General features: G+C 43.5%; 1 protein-coding gene across 1 annotated transcript in view; it reads left to right on the top strand.

Annotated features, from left to right (window-relative positions):
• GALNTL6 (polypeptide N-acetylgalactosaminyltransferase like 6) overlaps positions 1-21788 on the top strand; it is a 1179186-nt gene that overhangs the window by 1011533 nt on the left and 145865 nt on the right. The window contains exon 7 of the mRNA XM_083170927.1: positions 7362-7479. Within this exon, the coding sequence (XP_083027053.1) occupies positions 7362-7479 (118 nt within the window). The remainder of the gene's footprint in view (positions 1-7361; positions 7480-21788) is intronic.

Raw genomic sequence — 21788 nt, 5'->3', positions numbered from 1 at the left:
ATTTTTTATATACAGTGTACTTGTCCTTAATTGTCATAGAAACATAGAAACATAGAATTTGACGGCAGATAAGAACCACTTGGCCCATCTAGTATTCCCCCCTTTTTAAACATGTTACCTCAAACCATATTTGATCCTTATTTTTTTGTAAGGATATCAATATGCTTATCCCAAGCATGTTTAAATTGTACTACTGTATTTGTGTCTACCACCTCTGATGGTAGGCTATTTCACTTATCTACTACTCTTTCTGTGAAAAAATTCATCCTCACATTTCCCCTGAATCTTCCTCCCTCTAGTTTCAGTGCATGTCCTTGTGTTCTGTTGCTCCTCTTCCTGTGAAGAATGTCTCCCACCTGTACCTTGTTAAAACCCTTGATATATTTGAAAGTTTCTATCATGTCCCCCCTTTCCCTTCTCTGCTCTAAAGTATACATATTAAGATCTTTTAGTCTTTCCTGGTACGTTTTGTGATGTAGGCCATGCACCATTTTAGTTGCTCTTCTTTGTACAGTCTCTAATGTATTTATATCCTTCTGGAGATATGGCCTCCAGAACTGAACACAATACTCTAGGTGAGGTGGTACCAATGACCTATACAGTGGCATTATTACTTCTTTCTTTCTACTGCTGATACCTCTCTTGTCTTATACTATAAGTCATTTTCTTATCTTGCTGATATGTTTATGCACTAAAATTTATTATTATTAATAATAATAAAAATAATAATGTGTGTTCAAGTAGAGATATAATTTATATTATAAAGTTTATTATACAGGTTGAGTATCCCTTATCCAAAATGCTCCGGTCCAGAAGAATTTTGTTCAGATCATTTTTATATTTCAGTGATGTATCTTGAGGTATCTTCCATTTATGTTGTATAAGCACATCAGACACATGAAATACACACACATATATGTTATTTGTGCATAAAACAAGGTTTCAAAACATAAAACAAAGTTTGTGTACTATCTCAGGTACTGATCTTGAGCTATGCAATCATTTTCTTGCACATATTTAGCACCAGTGACATATCATGTCCTCGGCAGTGCTGTTACAGATGTCCCCAGTAGTGCTGTAACAGATGTCCCCAGTAGTGCTGTTACAGATGTCCTCAGCAGTGCTGTAACAGATGTCCCCAGTAGTGCTGTTACAGATGTCCCCAGTAGTGCTGTTACAGATGTCCCCAGTAGTGCTGTTACAGATGTCCGCAGCAGTGCTGTTATAGATGTCCCCAGTAGTGCTGTAACAGATGTCCCCAGTAGTGCTGTTACAGATGTCCCCAGTAGTGCTGTTACAGATGTCCCCAGCATTGCTGTTACAGATGTCCGCAGCATTGCTGTTACAGATGTCCCCAGTAGTGCTATTACAGATGTCCTCAGACGTGCTGTTACAGATGTCCTCAGCATTGCTGTTACAGATGTCCCCAGTAGTGCTGTTACAGATGTCCCCAGTAGTGCTGTTACAGATGTCCTCAGCAGTGCTGTTACAGATGTCCCCAGTAGTGCTGTTACAGATGTCCTCAGCATTGCTGTTATAGATGTCCGCAGCATTGCTGTTACAGATGTCCCCAGTAGTGCTGTTACAGATGTCCCCAGTAGTGCTGTTACAGATGTCCTCAGCAGTGCTGTTACAGATGTCCCCAGTAGTGCTGTTACAGATGTCCCCAGTAGTGCTGTTACAGATGTCCCCAGTAGTGCTGTTACAGATGTCCTCAGCATTGCTGTTATAGATGTCCGCAGCATTGCTGTTACAGATGTCCCCAGTAGTGCTGTAACAGATGTCCCCAGTAGTGCTGTTACAGATGTCCTCAGCAGTGCTGTTACAGATGTCCCCAGTAGTGCTGTTACAGATGTCCCCAGTAGTGCTGTTACAGATGTCCTCAGCAGTGCTGTTACAGATGTCCCCAGTAGTGCTGTTACAGATGTCCTCAGCAGTGATGTTACAGATGTCCCCAGTAGTGCTGTTACAGATATCCCCAGTAGTGCTGTTACAGATGTCCTCAGCAGTGCTGTTACAGATGTCCCCAGTAGTGCTGTTACAGATGTCCCCAGTAGTGCTGTTACAGATGTCCTCAACAGTGCTGTTACAGATGTCCCCAGTAGTGTTGTTACAGATGTCCCCAGTAGTGCTGTTACAGATTGTGAAGGAAGAAACCAAGCAGAACAGGAAAGAAATACATACTGACTGTGGTTGACTATGCGACTAGGTACCCAGAGGCGGTGGAGCTTGCATCCATAGATGCTGAGCATATTGCCCAGGCTATCATGGATATCTTTAGTCGTGTGGGATTTCCCGAAGAAGTGGTCACCGACCAAGGTGCGCAATTTCAAGGGGACTTACTGCAGACCATATGGGCCAAATTTGGGGTCCATCCCTTTCGCACTACTGCCTATCACCCCCAAACAAACGGATTGTGTGAGCGATTTAATGCGACCCTTAAGCAGTTGCTACGGGCATATGCTGAATCAGAGGGGGGAGACTGGGAGAAATCCTTGCAACAGCTTCTATTCGCATACCGCGAAGTAAGGCAAGATTCTACCGGGTTCTCCCCTTTTGAGTTACTATATGCCAGAAGGGTCCGGGGTCCTCTCGACTTAGTCAGGGAAAGCTGGAAAGGATCATTCCAGGAACCGGGGTTCCGGTCTTAGAATATGTGGCCCAAATGAGGGAGAGACTGCAAAGGCTAATGCAGCTTGCGCATGACCATATGCTGGAGGCACAGGGAAGGCAGTGCCAGTATTACAACCAGCATGCACGTGAACGGGAGTTGGAAGTGGGTCAGAAAGTGATGGTACTGGTACCTGTACGAAAGCACAAGTTACAGGCGACCTGGGCAGGGCCATATACTGTAGTGGACCGACAGGGGCAGGTAGATTATATCATTGCCCTAGATCAAACCGGGAAGCGGGTGGGCACCTACCACATAAATAGATTAAAAAAATATGTCACCAGGGAAATAGGGGCTGTGGCAATCTGCTGCCCATAGGCACACAGTTAACTGAAACCCAGACCCGAAAAATGAGGGAGGTTTTGGAGCTAGTGGGGCCTCAGTTCACTAGCAGGCCAGAACGCACTCATGTAGCAGCCCATCATGTCGACACCGGAGCAACTCGGCCCATTAGGCAACCAGCATATCGGCTGAATCCCGAGGTTGTCAATATGATGAAAAAAGAGGTAGACGAAATGCTGGCGCTTGGGGTCATTGTGCCATCAAATAGTCCCTGGGCCTCCAGCGTGGTCTTAGTGCTAAATGAGGTGACAGTGACAGACGCATACCCCATGCCCTGGGTAGATGAGCTGTTAGACAGGTTGGGGATGGCTCGCTATGTGTCTACCCTGGACCTTAGCAAGGGGTACTGGCAGATACCCCTTACCAGAGAGGCACAGGAGAGGTCAGCGTTCAATACCCCATTTGGGCTTTTTGAATTTACTGACATGCCCTTCGGGATGAAGAATGCCCCTGCCACCTTCCAGCGTACAGTAGATCGCATACTGACAGGGTGTCAGGAGTTTGCCCAGGCCTACCTGGATGATATAGCAATTTTTAGTGAGACCTGGGAGGATCATCTGCAGCATGTAGCCCAGGTTTTAGCAGAGATTAGCCAGGCAGGGTTGACAATCAGACCGGATAAGTGTCAGATGGGGATGGCAGAGGTGCTGTACCTTGGCCACAGGGTTGGGGGAGGCCGTATTCGTCCAGAACCAGCAAAAATTGAGGCCATTCTGAAGTGGCCTCACCCCACTAACCAAAAACAGGTACGTGCCTTCCTGGGCACAGCGGGATACTATCGTAAATTTGTTCCTCAGTACAGCACGATTTCCAAACCACTGACTGACCTAACGACCAAAAAGTACACCCGAAACATTGACTGGACCCCTGACTGCGAGCAGGCTTTCTCCCAGCTTAAGGACATCTTGTCCCGGTCCCCAGTGTTAGCCGCCCCCGACTTCCGCCGGCGGTTCATTGTGCAAACAGATGCTTCAGCTTGTGGAATAGGAGCTGTGCTAAGTCAAATAGGGGAGGATGGGTGTGAGCACCCAGTTGCCTTTATTTCCCGAAAACTAGTTGCCCGCGAGATAGCCTACGCCACCATTGAAAAGGAGTGCCTAGCCATCGTCTGGGCACTAAAGAAGTTGCAGCCCTATGTGTATGGGCGTGAGTTTTCAGTGGTAACAGATCATAACCCCCTTAGTTTTCTACAACGTACAGCTGGAGACAATGGACGGTTACTGAGGTGGAGCTTAGCCCTACAACTGTACAACTTCTCTATTTCTCACAAAAAGGGTAAAGATCATGGGAACGCGGATGGCCTATCCCGTCAGCAGGAACCAGACCCAGTGCCACCTAACACCAGGAGACCAGCCCTTGCCAATACCCAGGACACCAGGAACATGGACTAAAATGTGGGGGAGGAAATGTGAAGGAATGGCATTGGCGATAAAAGTGAATTGTGACATCCTCTACTCCACAGTAATTATTGTACATTTTAGCCCTATTGTTCTCTATGTATGTCTATATTCCCCATAGCTGCGTGTATTTCCAGATCAGATCGCTCTTGCCCAAATATGGTCTGACAGGAAATAGCCAGGAAAGAACATTGCATGGATTCACCCATATGTTATGTCCACAGGGGGTGATCCAATTCCCCTGCTATCAACAGGAAGGTTGTCCACAGGGGGTGACCACCACACAACGTAATCAGCTGGGTATCAGTATCTTGTGTTGACACTTCTCTGCATATCTCTGGCCACTTCCAGACTTTCTGGAACCAGACCCAGCAGGGGGGCTGCAGCAGATGGCCAGCTGGATATTACCTGGGGGGATGTGTCTGACTCTTGGGTCCACCAATCCGAACCAAGTACCGGCCCCCTGGCAGTTTAAGCCCCATGGGAAATTGGAAGTTTTTAAAATGACTTGTACACCTGCCAGCTCAGAATGTTAGTCGCGATCCGGGCTAAGAGGTCATACTCTGCCACTGGACCTTGTGAGAGCATCGTTTGCCTGGGGGGGGCATCCTACGTAAGCTCTGGTGTGGAGCGACCGGTGCTGTGTGGATTCGCACAGGTTTCTGCTGTCACTGCTGTGTGGAATAAGTGATAGTTTCGTTATTTGGACTGTGATGCTACAAGGACTTTGCTACCCGGATGTTTTTATGCTACCATTTGAATCTTTTTCCTGTCTTCATCTACTTTCGTGTGCTGTGATAAAAATAACCATATTTTGGTTTCATCTGCTCGGTGTCTGAGTGATTGAAGAACCCGTATCTTCACACAGATGTCCTCAGCAGTGCTGTTACAGATGTCCCCAGTAGTGCTGTTACAGATGTCCCCAGCAGTGCTGTTACAGATGTCCCCAGTAGTGCTTTTAGCAAGATTTTTTTTATTATTCTGGGATGTATGGTTTTCAGAATAATAGGGATAACGGATATTTGGATAAGGGATACTCAACCTGTATGTACATTTTAGACGTTCAGATTCATATCGCTGAGCTAATACTATGAGCAGCTGCTTTATGTGTATTGTACAACCAGTCGGCCCCTAAAAAAACATGTCTGCAAAATATTCACAAAACAAATTTGTTACTATTGTTATATTGGCACCTAACATATGTTTGTCAACTAAACAGCTGAGACAAGAAAAAAAGGTAAACTTTATTTTTAAAACTACAAAACTTTTTGTGTCCAAAATCTATAAAAAAGTATATTTTATGCAGAATATCTCACAGCTACCCTATATTACACACACAATAATCTACAGATGATGATAAATGGTTTGATACAATCAGGGCTGCCACTAGGAATTTTGGGGCCCATGACTGACACAGCACCCCCCTGTCGGCGGCCTTGGATACAATACAGTACATGTTGGAGTGCTACAGATTAAATACCCAAAATGAGAATGATAAATAAATGAGAATAATGGAGCAAATAAATTAGTGGTTATTCAATAATTGTTTTTTTTTTATTTATTTTACCTGAGCAGCCACAGAAAGAAATCCCCATTAACCACAGTGCTAATGGGTGGCTCATCCCTGATGATGCAAAGGTTGTTCAAGCTATCATGGATTCTATGTGGTAATGCCTGTTAAAACGTTAATTTAATTGGGTGAAAAGTGGACTGGAATTGAATACTCTCAGGCATTAAAGCCAAAGGCTACCACCCTGTTTTATGCCTTTTAAATGTAAGAAGCTAATTGAATTTGGTCCTTAAAGTGATATCACTATGGTGGGTCAGTGATCGTGGTTGCTTCTTTAAGTTATACAGAGGATGTCAGTGCTTGGCATAAGTACTGTATACACTAGAGTGGCAGTGGTTATTGGTCTGTATTTCACTGGTAGTAATTCTTGGCTTGACAGTTGATTAGTTTCTGACACATTCATCTGCAATGGGGGAGAATAATTGTATTAATAATCAGGTCTCCATTAGGTGTATGGGCTTTATTGAGCAATGGATGATCAGCGCTGTAATTTTTTTTATTAAGGAAATCATTTCCCGACTGTATGGTAGGAAAGCCTGAATTTGGATGTCCGGTATCTGTCACCTGTTAAATGTCAGTGATATGCTACAAAGAAGCCTCAGTGCTGATAACAAAACAAGGAATAGTAATGGCTGTAATGCTTATGTAAAATGAGTTATTATTTCCGGTTCCATGTTATAGGAAAGCTAAAGTTGCACTGTAAAAAAATAAATAAAAAAAATGAGCAATTGAATTGTGTCACCTTGTCTAGCGTTTTTGAACAAAGAACAACTACTCAAAAAAAAAAAAAAAAAAGTTGTATGTAGGTTTAGGAATCTCCAGCACTTGTGTAATAACGCTTGTACAAATGGCCTAGGTTAAGGATGTGGGTGTGGAAAGTTGGGAATAATGTATACAACAAATGCAAAGGAGTTGAGGTTTCCATCAGGTCTGGGTATTGGGGGTGTGGCCAAATCTGGAGGCATGGTCGCAACCCCTCAAACAAAAAAAAATGTTCAAGCTTGGTAATTACAATCCACTCTCCATTCTTGTGGTACCTGACCAAACTTACACCATTATCAGCATCATGCAGGTTCTAAGAGAAACATGAAATGAGTCCTTCTGATGGAGCATAGTGGCAAATACACATTTTTAAATTGTTGTTGTTTGTTAAAGTTTTTACATCAATGAAGATACGGTAATAGCCACATATTAGTGTAAGAAGGGGGGGGGGGGGTGAAAACAATTCACTAAATTTGATAATGTTCTGTACATATTAATATCATTAATCTGTTTGTAGCATATATTTCACCCAGCACTAGACACTATTGGGCAACATTTGTTTGAATGTATAGTGATTTACTGTATTTTGTCTGATATTATCTATCTTTTCTTCCTTTAGGTCTCCTGTAATGGCAGGTGGATTATTTGCTGTTGACCGGAAGTGGTTTTGGGAATTGGGAGGCTATGATCCTGGCTTAGAAATTTGGGGAGGAGAGCAATATGAGATCTCTTTTAAGGTAAGAACAGAAATGACTACATCTGAAAAATTCTTGCCAATAAATTGAATATTCTACTTTTGTTATACTGAATTTCCAAATAATTTATTTTATGAATTGCGTTTACATTATTTAACTAATGTTGAATATGTGTCCGTCCTGGTATTATCACCGGTTTGGTTACAGGTCGACTCTAAAATGTCTATATGCACAAAGTCGATACGGGGAAATGTCAATATGGAAATGGTCAACACGCGCAAAGGTCGACATGCAATTTTTTTTCCATTTCTTGTCATGTAAATATTTATCATGTAAATCAGATCATAGACCCTCATATTAGTGTACTGTGTTACCTGGCATGGCTTGCTTCGCATTTGTGCAAGGCTTCAGGCAGATTAGTAGTCCGCGTGGATGGCAAAGTATGAAAAAGTAGGAAAACTGTGAAAAACCCATGTCAACCATATGCTGTGTTGACCATTGTCGTGTTTACCTTTCAAACATGTCAACCAACAGTGTTTCCTGTCATCTCTAAGTACAGAGCCTATTATCACAGTAACATTATATATGCTGTAAATTACTCTTTTCGCATATTTATTATTGCCACTACTTTTAGTTACTGTATAAACTCTTTAAAACATGTTTTAAATGTCAGAAAAATCATTAAAAAATCTATTAATTTATAACCAAATTCAACAATTTTTATATGCATCATCTAACAATTAAAATACAGGTGCCGTAGGGAAATTGCTATGGGTGGCACTCATGGATATGGTATACAGTAGGTCCCTGACAGTTGGTTCTCCAACATCAGAATCCTCATTGTCAGGTTATTGAATCTCCTTGCTGGCTCGCTGCGCACACCACACTGCTCTCGCCACACTGCGGGCTTGGTGGCAAGCTGTGCTATTCGGTACTCTTTACCTAGAAGGGCGCCCATCACGGCCATCGCGGGTATCGCATGCACTAAAAAATCGCATGCGATGCGACCGACACGATGCCCGCGATTTCCCATAGGGAACAATGTTAAATGTCCCAATTGACCCGATTTTCCATAGGAAACAATGTTAAATGGCCCACAGAGGCCAAATAGGCACCTTGAAATGTGAAATGGCCCCCACAATTGTTAACGCCACCCCACGATCAACGTCAACCCGAAGCGTGGCGAGCGTGGCGAGCGCAGCGAGCCCGCGAGGGGCGTCGGTACGCGTCCTACAACCTTTTCATACCCCCACTATCCACGTCGGCGTGGAGTTGAGAATAGAAAGTGTGGCGAGCGCAGCGAGCCACCGTCCCCTTGCGGGCTTCACAGCTGTCCGCGTCCGCTCGCCACGCTTCGGGTTCGGTGGCGAGCTGCGCTCACCACACTTTCTATTCTCAACTCCACGCCGACGTGGATAGTGGGGGTATGAAAAGGTCGTAGGACGCGTACCGCTGCGCTCGCCACGCTTCGGGTTCACGTTGACCATGGGGTGGCGTTAACAATTGTGGGGGCCATTTCACACTTCAGGGTGCCTATTTGGCCTCTGTGGGCCATTTAACATTGTTTCCTTTGGAAAATCGGGTCAATTGGGACATTTAACATTGTTCCCTATGGGAAATCGCGGGCATCGCATCGGTCGCATCGCATGCGATTTTTTGGTCGCATGCGTTGCGACCGACGCGATTTTTTTTTTACTAACGATGCCCACGATCAAAATCGTGGGCGCCCTTCTAGGTAAAGAGTACCTGCTATTCTATTCTCCCTCTATGGGGGTCATGGTCCTCCACGAGGGAAAATAGTATGTTTGGATTCTGACTGTTGGGCTCCTGACAATCAGAATTCCAATGTCAGAGAAATGACTCATCTGGCACCCAGCTCTCACACACCTCTAGTTACAGCTCTGACTGTAAGGGATATAAAACACTGCTTTCATACCATGGGACTTTCACTTTAATATGATGAAACCAAGAAATGTATCAGGAACTGAAATAAGTCATCTATATGTGGTTCATCCACCACTGAGCTAAGTGCCGAGAAGAGGATTTTATAAAAGAGGAAAAGAGGATTTTGTCTTTCTGAACTCATCAAGCATCAGACCACTTGGTGTGTTGAGCCTAATAGTATATCTGTATCCTCTCATTATTATGGGGATGTTAACCATTACAGTTGCTCTTAAAGTCTCAATAGAGCCGTAAATAATGTGACATGCTGTTAACATAACTGGCATAATATACACATATCTTTTATTGTGTGCTAATTGTATGAGTACTATTTCTGCCTAAATCAGATGTTCTTGCAGCTGTCATTGCTATGTTTTGCCGTATGCAATTGTGATTATGTGGTATTATGGGCAGAAGCTAACCAAAGCATAGGGATACCCACTGCTGTTCCATTGGGTTCTGACTGACAAGTCATGTAAATTGCCCAGTGTATACACTCTATAATAATACTGATGCTGATGCCCAGTCCCACTGGCTGTTTGTCACTACTACTGATCTTTTGACCATACTGTACAGTAATATTTTTATGTTTTGATAATGACCACATAATCCTGGATGCGACCCCTGAAGGTATCTTTTGCAAAATTAATCAGTGTGTATGCACTATATAACTTGTCCTGGAGTTCAAAGGAAAACATTTCATATATAGGTAGTGTTGTATCTATAATGGGTGCAGCTTGCGCAATGCAAAAAAAACTAAGACCCAGGGGGGGCCACACCACACGCTGCACCCAGTTTTGCAATACATGCTCTCCTGCATCCAGTGGTGGCGGCAGGAGCGCTGCCAAAATTTCTGGAAAAATGGAGCGGCTGACAATTTTCTGGTGACCTGCACATGCAGACCTCTAGAGCTCAGACTCCATATAGATAGGAATATCGCTGTGATAGGAATATTGCCAGAAAAATGGCCTTGGCGCTATTTTTTACCAAAGATTTGTGCATGTGCGCTCAGACCCTACTGCTCCCACAGCTGCTTCTGGCAGAGGACATGGGTGGAGGAGACTGCAAATGGGCCTCCTTAAAATGCCCCTGGCACACTACTCTTAAAAAAAGATGTCCGGTAGCATGAACTATAAGCATCCACTATAAGAGGAGTGGCCGAGCAGGGGGGCCTATCATTTTAGAACCTTTGGGTAACTGAGTTTCGGATTCCCACAAGAGGCCAGAGAAAAGACGCCCATACACTAGTGCGATTTGCCCTTTTTCACTCGATTTCGACTCTCTTTGGGCCCATAAATCGAGCGTTTTACTTACAATTATGATTTGATGGGCAGTCCAATCTGCATCGAATTGGATCATGAGACTGTCAGTGGTGCAACAAGAAGTTATTGTATTCCCTTGGAGGTGAAAGGGATCGCATGCATGATATCATATGCAATGTGACCGCATACGATGTAGCACATGTGATACAGCCACTGGGATAGCATGCGAGGCTACCCTGTGTATGGGGGCCTTAAGTCTTCACATAGAGGGCCAGATGTACTGTGCTTGAAAAATGATAAAATGGATAGTTATAAAGTACCAGCTTATCAGTTAATAACTGTCATTTTACAGGCTGTTTTGACAGTTGGGAGCTTTCTTCTCAGCATTATGTCACTGTCCCATGCTTCCTCTTGATAAGTTGTGCCACCCACATGATCTGCATATCCTGAATTTCTCTGTTACTGTGGCAAGATGATCTGTTACAAGTTACGCTATCATTGCTATTTACATCAGTGGTACAAATGGATAAACAGGACATAGGGCCTAATTCAGAAAGGAAAAAACCATGTGCACTGTAGGTGGGGCAAATGTAACATGTGCAGAGAGAGTTTGAATTAGGTGAGTTATTTTGTTTGTGTGCAGAGTAAATACTGGCTGCTTTATTTTTACACTGCAATTTAGATTTCAGTTTGAACAGACCCCATCCAAATCTAACTCTTCCAAATCTATATCTCTCTGCACATGCTACATTTGCCCCACATGCAGTGCACATGGTGTTGTGCATTTTCAAACAAAATGTGACCTGCGATCAGATCTGAATTAGGCCCGTAGTTAAAGACATTTACTCATTCCCTAGTCAAACAGACAAAGTAGGCAGGATGCCATTTCATTTTAGAAATGTATTAGTATAGACATTGGCAATGCTGTAGATGTGTTCTTCCTGGCTTCTGCAAAGGCTTTGACACTGTGCCACATAAGAGGCTGGTTAATAAAATGGAGGATTTGGGACTAGGGATTAAAATTTGTAGCTGGGTAACTTAACTGCTGCATGATAGAGAGCAGACGGTGGTGGTAAATGGTGCATTTTCAAGTTGGATACCAGTACTAAGTGGAGTACCACAAGGTTCAGGTTTAAGGACTCTTTTATTTAACATATCATTTAATATATAGAGGATGGAATACTAAGCAGAGACTCCATCTTTGCCGTTGACACAAACTGTGCAGATTAGTTAGAACTGTCGAGGATGCCATTGTACAGAGGGACTTAGATAAACTTGATGAATGGACTGATAAATGGAAAATGAAGATCAGCATGCACAAATGTAAGGTTATGCATCTTGGAAGACATAGCCATTGAGCAACATATAAACTAAACAGAATATAATTGGGTAAATCAGAATTGGAAACGGACCTAGGAGTCCAAATCGACAACAAACTGGGGTGCAGTGCTCAGTGTCAGAGTAAAGGACAAAAAGGACATTATGGAACTGGAAAAAGTCCACAGAAGGACAACCAAGCTAATAGTTAACTAAAAAAGAGACATTTAAGGGGATACATGCTTAACATGTACAAATATATCAGGAGAAATATTCTCAACTATCAGGCAACCTCTTTTTTAGGTCGGAAACTAGGACACACGGGTATATGTTCAGACTAGAGGAGAGAAGAATCTGTACCCTTAGTTAAGTTTTTTTTTTTTACGGTTAGGGCAGTAAAGGTATGGAACGGTCTTCCAGAAAAGGTAGTGATGGCAGACACATTGAACACATTTAAAAAAAGGTTGGGCAAACTTTTTCTGAAAAAAAAAAAAAAAACATTCATGGGTACAACTAGTCACTATTTACCCCATAGTTGGAACAATAAAACAATACAAGTTCTGTATAAGGTTGAACTTGATGGATGTTTATACTATGTTTCTCTGTTACTATGTTAGATACAAAGTCGATGCTCCATACATTGCATCAACATATTTCACCCACTTGCAATGATTTTATTTTCCCATCTTTATCTATTATTACCAAAAAGGGCAAATTCTAAGAATAATCTGTTGATCTCATATCACATAACAGGCCCTTATTCTGGTTGGTGCGGTCAGAGCCGCACACGGGGCTCCGGCCGCACAAACCAATCCCCGCCCACCCTACGGATCGCCACGGCCGTCCGTACACGGACGGCTGGCGATCCGCATAAAAATGGTGGAGGCTACGCCTCCACCATGGTGGGAGCTGCCCCCTGCATTCGATGGTCGTCGACCATCGAAGGCAGGTCCGCACGCCGCGGCAGCTCCCGCAAGCTGAGACCACACGGACAATCGTCCGTGTGGTAGCTTGTATGGGGGCTGAAAGCTGACATCCGGCGACGTCAGCTTTCCGCCCCCATGAGTTGCGTCATGGCCTCATTACCATGCATACGCCCCGCGTTTGCATGGGAACGCCCATGAAACGCGGGGCGTATACATAGGGAAATGAGGGCATGAAGCCCCTCACTCCCCTATACGCCCCCTTTGCGGCGTAGTAAATTTATGTGCGGCGAATTCGCCTGCACATGCGCAGATTGACCTCTGCGCATGTGCAGACGGAAAACATCGGCGGTACGGCCGCACGCGGGCCGTACCGCTCGAATCTGAATAAGGGCCACAGTTTGATTATTTCTCTTGATGAGACCTACGCAGACCCATATGTGAGAAGGTTTTAGGAAAGACTGGCATATAAACAAATGAACAATTCTGTTGCCATTTATTTTCTCCTGATATACTGCAGACTAACGTTCCTTTCCCATGATATGCTTGGCATCCTAGATTCAGCCACTTAAATTTTAAATGGTTCAGGTGTGTAAATCATCACTTATATCCTTGACTTATACTAGGCAACCTTAAATTGCTTCTCTTCCAATTGCATTGTAATCTGTCACTGAACTGGATATAATTGGAATCTGGTCATCTCTGGCTTGTCATGAAACCATGGGAACAGTATTAGGAATCAGGTACTGAATTATCTGGGCAGGTTTTGTTTTACTGACAGGTTCTGTGAAGACAAATGTGCTGCTCAGAGTCCTCACAATATCACTGAGTGTATCTAATTAATGTCCAATGATCCTATCATCCCAGTATTGTTATCTGTCTAAATTTGTGTTAAGAGAACATTTACTGCACAGCCAGCAGATTATTGATACAGTCTAAATATAAAACATTTCTGCTAACAATGTTTTATGTATCATACTTATGTTACAACGTACAATCATTTAGAAGTTCATGTTGTATATAGTTTAATATATAATTGCAATATTAGTTTAAGAACCCATTGTTAATCAGCAATGTTTTCCTGATGATAGCAAAAGTTATACAATTATTTCAGTTGCTAAAGTAGTAGTAGTATGTTTATTCATAAGGCGCCACAAAGTGTCTGCAGCGCTGTACATAGCAAACAAAAAATTAAGGTACTTATGTAATATCTGGGCTCCCGGTTTTCTTATGAGACCGTGTCCCCTCGCGGGGCTCGCTGCGCTCGCCACGCTTCGGGCATGGTGGCTCGCTGCGCTCGCCACACTATATAAAATCAACTTCATGTGTGGTTGGATAGTAGGGGTATGAAAAAATAGGGTGCATTTAACATGGGAGTCCAGATAATACATAAGTACCAAAATTAATTACAAGGTAACGTACAGGGTGTGTTGATAAAATACAGCTTAAATACGGGTATAGCTGGTAGAACTAAAATCAGCATCAGTTCTGAAGTAGGTGTGGAAATTGTCGAGGAGACTGAAGATGAAGTAGAGGAAGGGAAGAACCGGGCAGGAGCACTGGTGAGGTAAAGAGTTAGGGTGAGTACGTGAGGAAGGAGGGCCCTACTCATAAGAGTTAACAGACTAAAAGGAGGTGGGTGGACGAACGAAAAACAATAGGATAAGTAGGAATGGATGGAGGGGTAGGATAGGCAGGATAGGAGGAGTAAAAGAGGTTAGGAGGAGGATGGATAGGCTAGTCTAAAGTACTACAGTTACTGATTTTTCAATCAAATGATCCGCATGGTTCCTCCAAAATGCCATGCCTTTTTCCACTACTACAGTGTAGTCTGTTATAAGAATAACATGCAAAAGTATTACTGCCAGACTTAAGCCCTGTATGCACAGGGTGACCCGGGCTCCGTGCTGATTTTCCAGGCCCACGATGCACACCGCGATATGCTGAGCCATCTGTGCAGCACGTGCTTTGCCTATTGCTTATAGGAAAAGCCTTATGATCTATTGCAAGCACTGTCTTTCCCAGTGTGTGATGGCAATGTGCAGGACCGCACATCGCCATCGCCTGGGGCTATTCACAGGGAGCAATCAGTGCTCCATTTCTAAGCGATCTGGTCACATCGCTTAGAAATGGGGTGAAAATCACCCCATGTTTATGCCCCTTTAGGGCCTAATTCAGACCTGATCGCAGGACAAATTTGTTCTCAAAATGGGAAAACTATGTGCACTGCAGTAGGGGCAAATGTAACGTGCAGAGAGCATTAGATTTGGGTGAGGTGTGTGCAAACTGAAATCGAAATTGTAGTGTAAAACTAAAGCAACCAGTATTTACCCTGCACAGAAACAAAATATCTCACCCAAATCTAACTCATTAATGTTGCATCTGCCCCACTGGCAGTGCACATGGTTTTGCCCAATTTAAGAACAACTTTGTCCTCCAATCAGGTTTGAATTAGGCCCTTAGGTCCTAATTCAGAGATGGACGCAGATTGTACAACTGTTAAAAAGGTAAAGCAGCAGGTACCAGGAAATCTGCACCAGAAGCAGGGGCATAACTAGAACTGTGTGGGCTCCGTAGCAAACTTTTGTAAGGGCCCCCTCTCCCCACCATTGTCAAGAAAGAGAGAGAGAGATAGGTAGGTAGTGAGAGATGCCATCATGGAGAGAAAGGGGGAGAGACAAAGTGAGAGCTGGTGGTATGGAGCGAAGGTTTTAGTTAGAGAAAGAGAAAGTGAGTGAGTGGAAGGAAAGAGAGAGAGGGGAAGTGTGGGAAGAGGGGAGGGGAGATAGAGAGGAGAAAGAGAGAGACTAGGGCAGAGAGATATAGGGCCAGATGTATCAAGCTTCAAAAGTGATACAATAGAGGGAGATAAACAGCCAGCCAATCAGCTCTTACCTGTTATTTTTTAAACCCAGCCTGTGACATGACAGGTAGGAGCCGATTTGCTGGCTGTTTATCACTCTCCATTTTATCACTTTTGAAGCTTGATACATCTGGCCCATAAAGAGAGAGGGGAGAATGGAGGGGTAGTAAAAGAGAGTTGAGAGAAAGAGAAGGGCAGGGGAAAGAGACAAGGAGGAGAGACAGCAGGGGGGAGAGAGGGTAAAGTGTAGAGAGAGCAGAGGAGAAAAAAGGAGAGAGATAAGTAGAGAGGAAAGGGGATGGTCTGAGAGCAATAAAGAGGAAAGAGACAGAGTGGGCGAGAACAAGGAGTGGAGAAGAGTCAGAAGGAGTGAGGGGTGAGGTGTGCCATGTCTCCTGTGTGCAGGGGCTCCTGCAAGCGGCTCCTGAATTGTGTGCCGGGTGTCCTGTGGGGAGGGAGTGAGGTGAGGAGGGGAAAGAGAGGGGAGAGGCAGTGAATGGGTTGTGACAGGCATATTTCCCTCTCTCGCCAGCCATCAGGCTCTGGCAGTGACTCTTCCCTTGTGCATCTTTATCCTGGCCCCTGCTCTTCCTTGCACCAAGTCTCTTGTAGCTGCCGTTCTACAATGCCCCGGCTCCTGTGCACTGAGTGTCTGTGCGCAGAGTTTCCTGCAAGCAGCTCAGGCATCGCAGGCAGCCGCCAATCTCCTGTGCCCTGTCGTGTCCTTTGTGCAGGGGCTCCGGCCTTCTACAAGCGGCTCAGGCAGCCACCCATATCAGTGCGCCAGATGTCCTGTGCAAGCAGTCAGCCGATTTCTTTTGCGGCAGTTCCCACCACTGAAGGGAAACATGGGAAAGCGGAGCAGCATTTGCCTGCAATGCAGTATATGAAAAAAATAAAAGGGTTCAGGTGATAGCCTGCCGGGCCTTCGCCCCCCCCCCCCCCCCCCAAAGGCCTGGGTCCCATTGCAGCTCCATCCCCTGCACCCTCAGTAGTTACGCCACTGACAAGAAGATGCAGTCCTTGGTCTTGGCTTACCTACAAAATGGCACCAACATCCCCCCTAATAGTAAAAGTGGCTACCCATCTGTCCTACTTTCACTATTCAACAAACAGCAGCCAGCTAAGTTTACTGTTTTTTTGCCCGCTCTCCGGCTTCAGCCAAACCTTTTTGGCATGTCGAAGACAGACAGAAGCCTTTTTTCTATACAGTAAGCTTCCAGCAACAGAGTGGAGGAAGTCGCTGAGGAGGGTTATGTTCCTTAACCTCGCGGGGAAGATAGGTCGGTCATAAGATTGCGCCTTATAAACAGGGTTATTGCGTCTTTTGTAAGCCGTTTGCAAGGTGATTAACATGAAGTAGGGGTCTGGGTTGTAACCGGCCATTTCATAGGAGCGCCAAGATATACACTAGGCATGCCAAGAAAATGCTGGGAGTGTCTGGGAAAATCCAAGCAATTTAGGGGAGGGTGTGTGTGTGATGTCAGCAACAGGCCAGATATGCATGTATTTATTGGAGCCGCCTGTGATGAGTGGTGCACAGTGGAAAAATCATTTGATGGTTGACCGGCTTACGTAGGATTTTGAAGTACACGTCCATTCCCATGGTCTGCACATGAATTTGCAAGGCGGGATTTCACTATAGCAGGGTGGCATCAATCTGATCACAGACCGCTGCACATTTTTAGCCATTCCTTCTGGTCTGAATTACCCCCTGTATGTCCACATTTAGTAGACTCTGCAAGTCACTGAAATCTTGTATTTTTGCTTGTTTCTGACTCCTGAATCTATACTAGTGCTGCTACTATTTCCATGTCTTTATAAAACAATAAGACTTGTCCCATGAAACATCGCCTATCTCAGAACTTACACAAACTAGGCATTGTTTAAAATAATCATTTAAATAAGTATTGTCCTTAATTTGCTCTATAGAGCCCCTGATGGGGAAGTAGATGATGTCATAATGTAGATGAAGCAGGAAGCAATAAAGCGGAGATATATTTAAATTGTACATCCCGGCTAGGTTATTGCATTTTACATTAATGTAATAATGATACATCTCCATTGTTTGGAATTGACTGTCCCAGTTGCCAAAAGACTCATTTGTGGTCTGTAATGGTCACATGCTGGGTACTCGCTAGATCTGACTGACCACCCACAATTGTGCCCAATTAAACCTGACTGTGTTGATACAGTATGTTCTGTTTATTACTTTGTTTGTTTGTTTCAGCCCACAGATGCAATAAGGCCCATTAGATTGATATGGCTCAAAATGTCAATAATTGTACGATATTTTACTTTACTTCAAAGTGCAAATATCATTATAATATATTACATAGGTCCATTAAATCATAGCAGTAATGTGATGGGCTCTACGCTGCATTTGCAAATCCTTAAGAGATCATTTTCCACTGATCAAAGTCAGTATGATACATTTTCCGCAGAAAATCGCTGTTTTGATACTAATATATTTTGTAGGATTTCAACGGCTTTATGGGAGACATTTTAGTGGAAAATATATATAATGATGTCGTTCAGACTACTACTTTAACTAGGTGGTGTGCACATGTTTTCCTCAGTGCCAGTTATCAGTTGGATATTTCAAATGAGGTCAGAATCCTTTCTGTTCAACTTTTTGCCTGTGTTTATAATGATTAGATTCAGGCACTGTGAGTAGCTAGAGACATAAACATTGCAAGTTAAATGTATGCATGGAAATTGACTATAGAGAAATATCTCCAAAGACACATGTGGCTCTCAGAAGTAGAGGTTTGTGTACATGCTATTTCATTACCTCTTAAAGAAGCACATGATATATGCTAGTAAACCATAATATAAGTTACTGTAGGAATAAGAAATCTGTGCACTTTACCAAGCTGTTCGTTTCAATAAACCCTAGGGCTGATAGGAATGTGCATGAGCTGAGATGTGTCTGCAGAGGCAACCATTAATATTGCCTCCACTGTACGCAATTAAGTATCTGAGGGCCTGATTCAGTAGCGATCACATCTTTAATCACATGCAACTTTTTGTCGACTGCAAAAGCTGAAATCTGCATGCACTTATCAAGTCATACCCCCCATTGTACTGCATACTACACTGTGGCCCTTATTCTGGGTTCACTCGCAAAGGCAAATTCATTCTCAAATGGACAAAACCATGTGCACTGCAGGGAAGTAGGGGGGGAGCAGAGAAGACGTGTGAAGAGAGATTTAGATTTGGGTGAGTTATTTTGTTTCTGCGCAGGAAAAAAACGGTCTGCTTTATGTTTACACTGTAATATAGATCTCACTTTAAAGTAAAACCCCACCCAATTCTAACTCTCTCTTCACATGTTACATCTGCACCACCTGCAGTGCACATGGTTTTGTCCAAACTAAAAACAAAAAAACTGAAAAGTCCCAAGGCGCTACCAGTCCTTGCAGCCGAAATTCCAAATTGAGGACCACTGGGTAATCCTCCTGTGCAAATCTTCCAAAACAAATGGGAATTCCTGGCGCTAGACTTGTATGTTCAAAATCCCAATGATTTTCTCATGCAAATGTGGAAACAAGAGAAAACATGTGTATAAATAATGTATAGGGGTACAACAATGTGGGGGATAGGTTGACCCAAATAATGAAGTCGTACCGCGACTCACACTTTGTGTGCAGTTACAAATATGTAACGGTTTCTTTAAGGTCCACCAACGTGTAAAACAGAAAGGAAAGTACCAAAAGACAAGATGACATCACTGGTGCATACCGTACTCAACTGAATGACAGGAGTTTAAAAGCATATAAAGGTTTCTTTAGTAACAAGAATCCCATTCACAGGTTAAACAGCAATGAAGGTACTTCGTACCATACTCACGAAAAGTACTGGTATCATAAACACATAAAGGTATCTTGTGGGGGGACTGCTGGACAGCAAATTTCCACTGGTAGATCCCCACGTAGCAGCCGATGTACCCAAAAATAAAGGGATGACCGGTCTCAGTACAAGATATATTTATTTAAAAAAACTGTATTCGTGGCCCATTGGCCAAGGGCACGGTACAGGTTAAAAGGTGAATAAAAAGCAAAATGAACATGAAAATAGTACAAGTGAGTTCTTGTACTATTTTCATGTTCATTTTGCTTTTTATTCACCTTTTAACCTGTACCGTGCCCTTGGCAAATGGGCCACGAATACAGTTTTTTTAAATAAATATATCTTGTACTGAGACCGGTCATCCCTTTATTTTTGGGTACATCGGCTGCTACGTGGGGATCTACCAGTGGAAATTTGCTGTCCAGCAGTCCCCCCACAAGATACCTTTATGTGTTTATGATACCAGTACTTTTCGTGAGTATGGTACGAAGTACCTTCATTGCTGTTTAACCTGTGAATGGGATTCTTGTTACTAAAGAAACCTTTATATGCTTTTAAACTCCTGTCATTCAGTTGAGTACGGTATGCACCAGTGATGTCATCTTGTCTTTTGGTACTTTCCTTTCTGTTTTACACGTTGGTGGACCTTAAAGAAACCGTTACATATTTGTAACTGCACACAAAGTGTGAGTCGCGGTACGACTTCATTATTTGGGTCAACCTATCCCCCACATTGTTGTACCCCTATACATTATTTATACACATGTTTTCTCTTGTTTCCACATTTGCATGAGAAAATCATTGGGATTTTGAACATACAAGTCTAGCGCCAGGAATTCCCATTTGTTTTGGAACACATGGTTTTGTCCATTTGAGAAGGAATTTGCCTTTGTGAGTGAACCAGTATCAGGGTCTATGTGTACACACACTATACAATCTACCCAGCTCTCACAAAGCCATAGAAGTATAACAGAATGTGTTCACACAAATGTGCAGTACTAGCAATTCAATGTTTTTGCAAGCTAAATGCACAGCTACAGGTATTGCTTTGAACTGATGTGATTATCAAATATGGAGGGACAGGCCACGGTGACAGACCCTAGCGGTGGCAGATGGATGCAGGAGGGAGGGATGAAAATCCTGACAAAAAGTGGTAGCAATAGCCCCAGTGGACCTACAGCAACAAACAAGTCACCCAGCATCTCCAAGCTACCATGAGTGACCAGCGGACATTGGAGAGGTCCAGCATGTATACCTACCTCCTTCCTGCCCCCCCCCCTAATACCAACCCTCCATCCCTGCAGCCTAACCCTAACCCCCCCTACCCCAGCAGCCTAACCCTAACCCCCCTAGCCCCCACAGCCTAACCCTAGATTTATACCCTAAATCTAGTGCCTGAACCTAAGCAGCACAAAATAGGGTCCTCGCAAGGCCATACCCTCTTTCAATCAGGTCACCCCTGTTTCAGATGTAATAAATGAGGACAGACTCTGTATGCTAGTTTTAAGTAGCCATGTTAAACAGGAAAAGCACTAACAGGAAACCGCACCCCCAACTTCCATGGCAACACTAGGTGTGGCCAAATACATAACATTGACATTACACAAACAACCCCCTTTTTGGTGCCACAGGGGTGTTAATGCAGAGTACGCAACAGGTGTGACCACACCGAGTGACACATCTGGTCCCCAGAACTGGCACATACCGTGGACCTCTACTGCAGGTTTTCTTGGAAAGGAGCAGTTAAAAGTCAGTATATTTGTGACTACATATAGTGTGATGTATGAGACCTGCCTGTAGAGTCATTGGGCAACACAATAAACTTTTCTATGAGTAATTAGTGTTAGTTGTATAGTTTGATAATTGAAAATGAAAGAGCATTATCTATAAAACCACCTATGCAGTTAACATGGAACCTAATATATGTATATATTCACCATAGTCTCAGTATTTCGCCTTTGGTCTCACACATATTTTTTATTTGTCTTTTACTCATTTAAAATAAACAATAAAACAGTTTCAGGGACAATTAGCAGAACGCTAAATAGCTATTTATAGTCACTGAATACATTTCAGTGTTTCCAGCAGATGTTCTTGACATATTTCTGCTTCTCCAAAGCTGACAGAGAAATCAATCTATTTTTCTGACACAAATCTGAACATGGAACTTTATTAACCTCAAGGGACAATTAA

This window comes from Crinia signifera, chromosome 1 (assembly GCF_055691185.1).
Source record: "Crinia signifera chromosome 1, ASM5569118v1, whole genome shotgun sequence".
Lineage (NCBI taxonomy): Eukaryota > Metazoa > Chordata > Amphibia > Anura > Myobatrachidae > Crinia > Crinia signifera.
The sequence above is the reverse complement of the archived record's forward strand: the minus strand, read 5'-3'. Positions and strand labels throughout refer to the sequence as shown.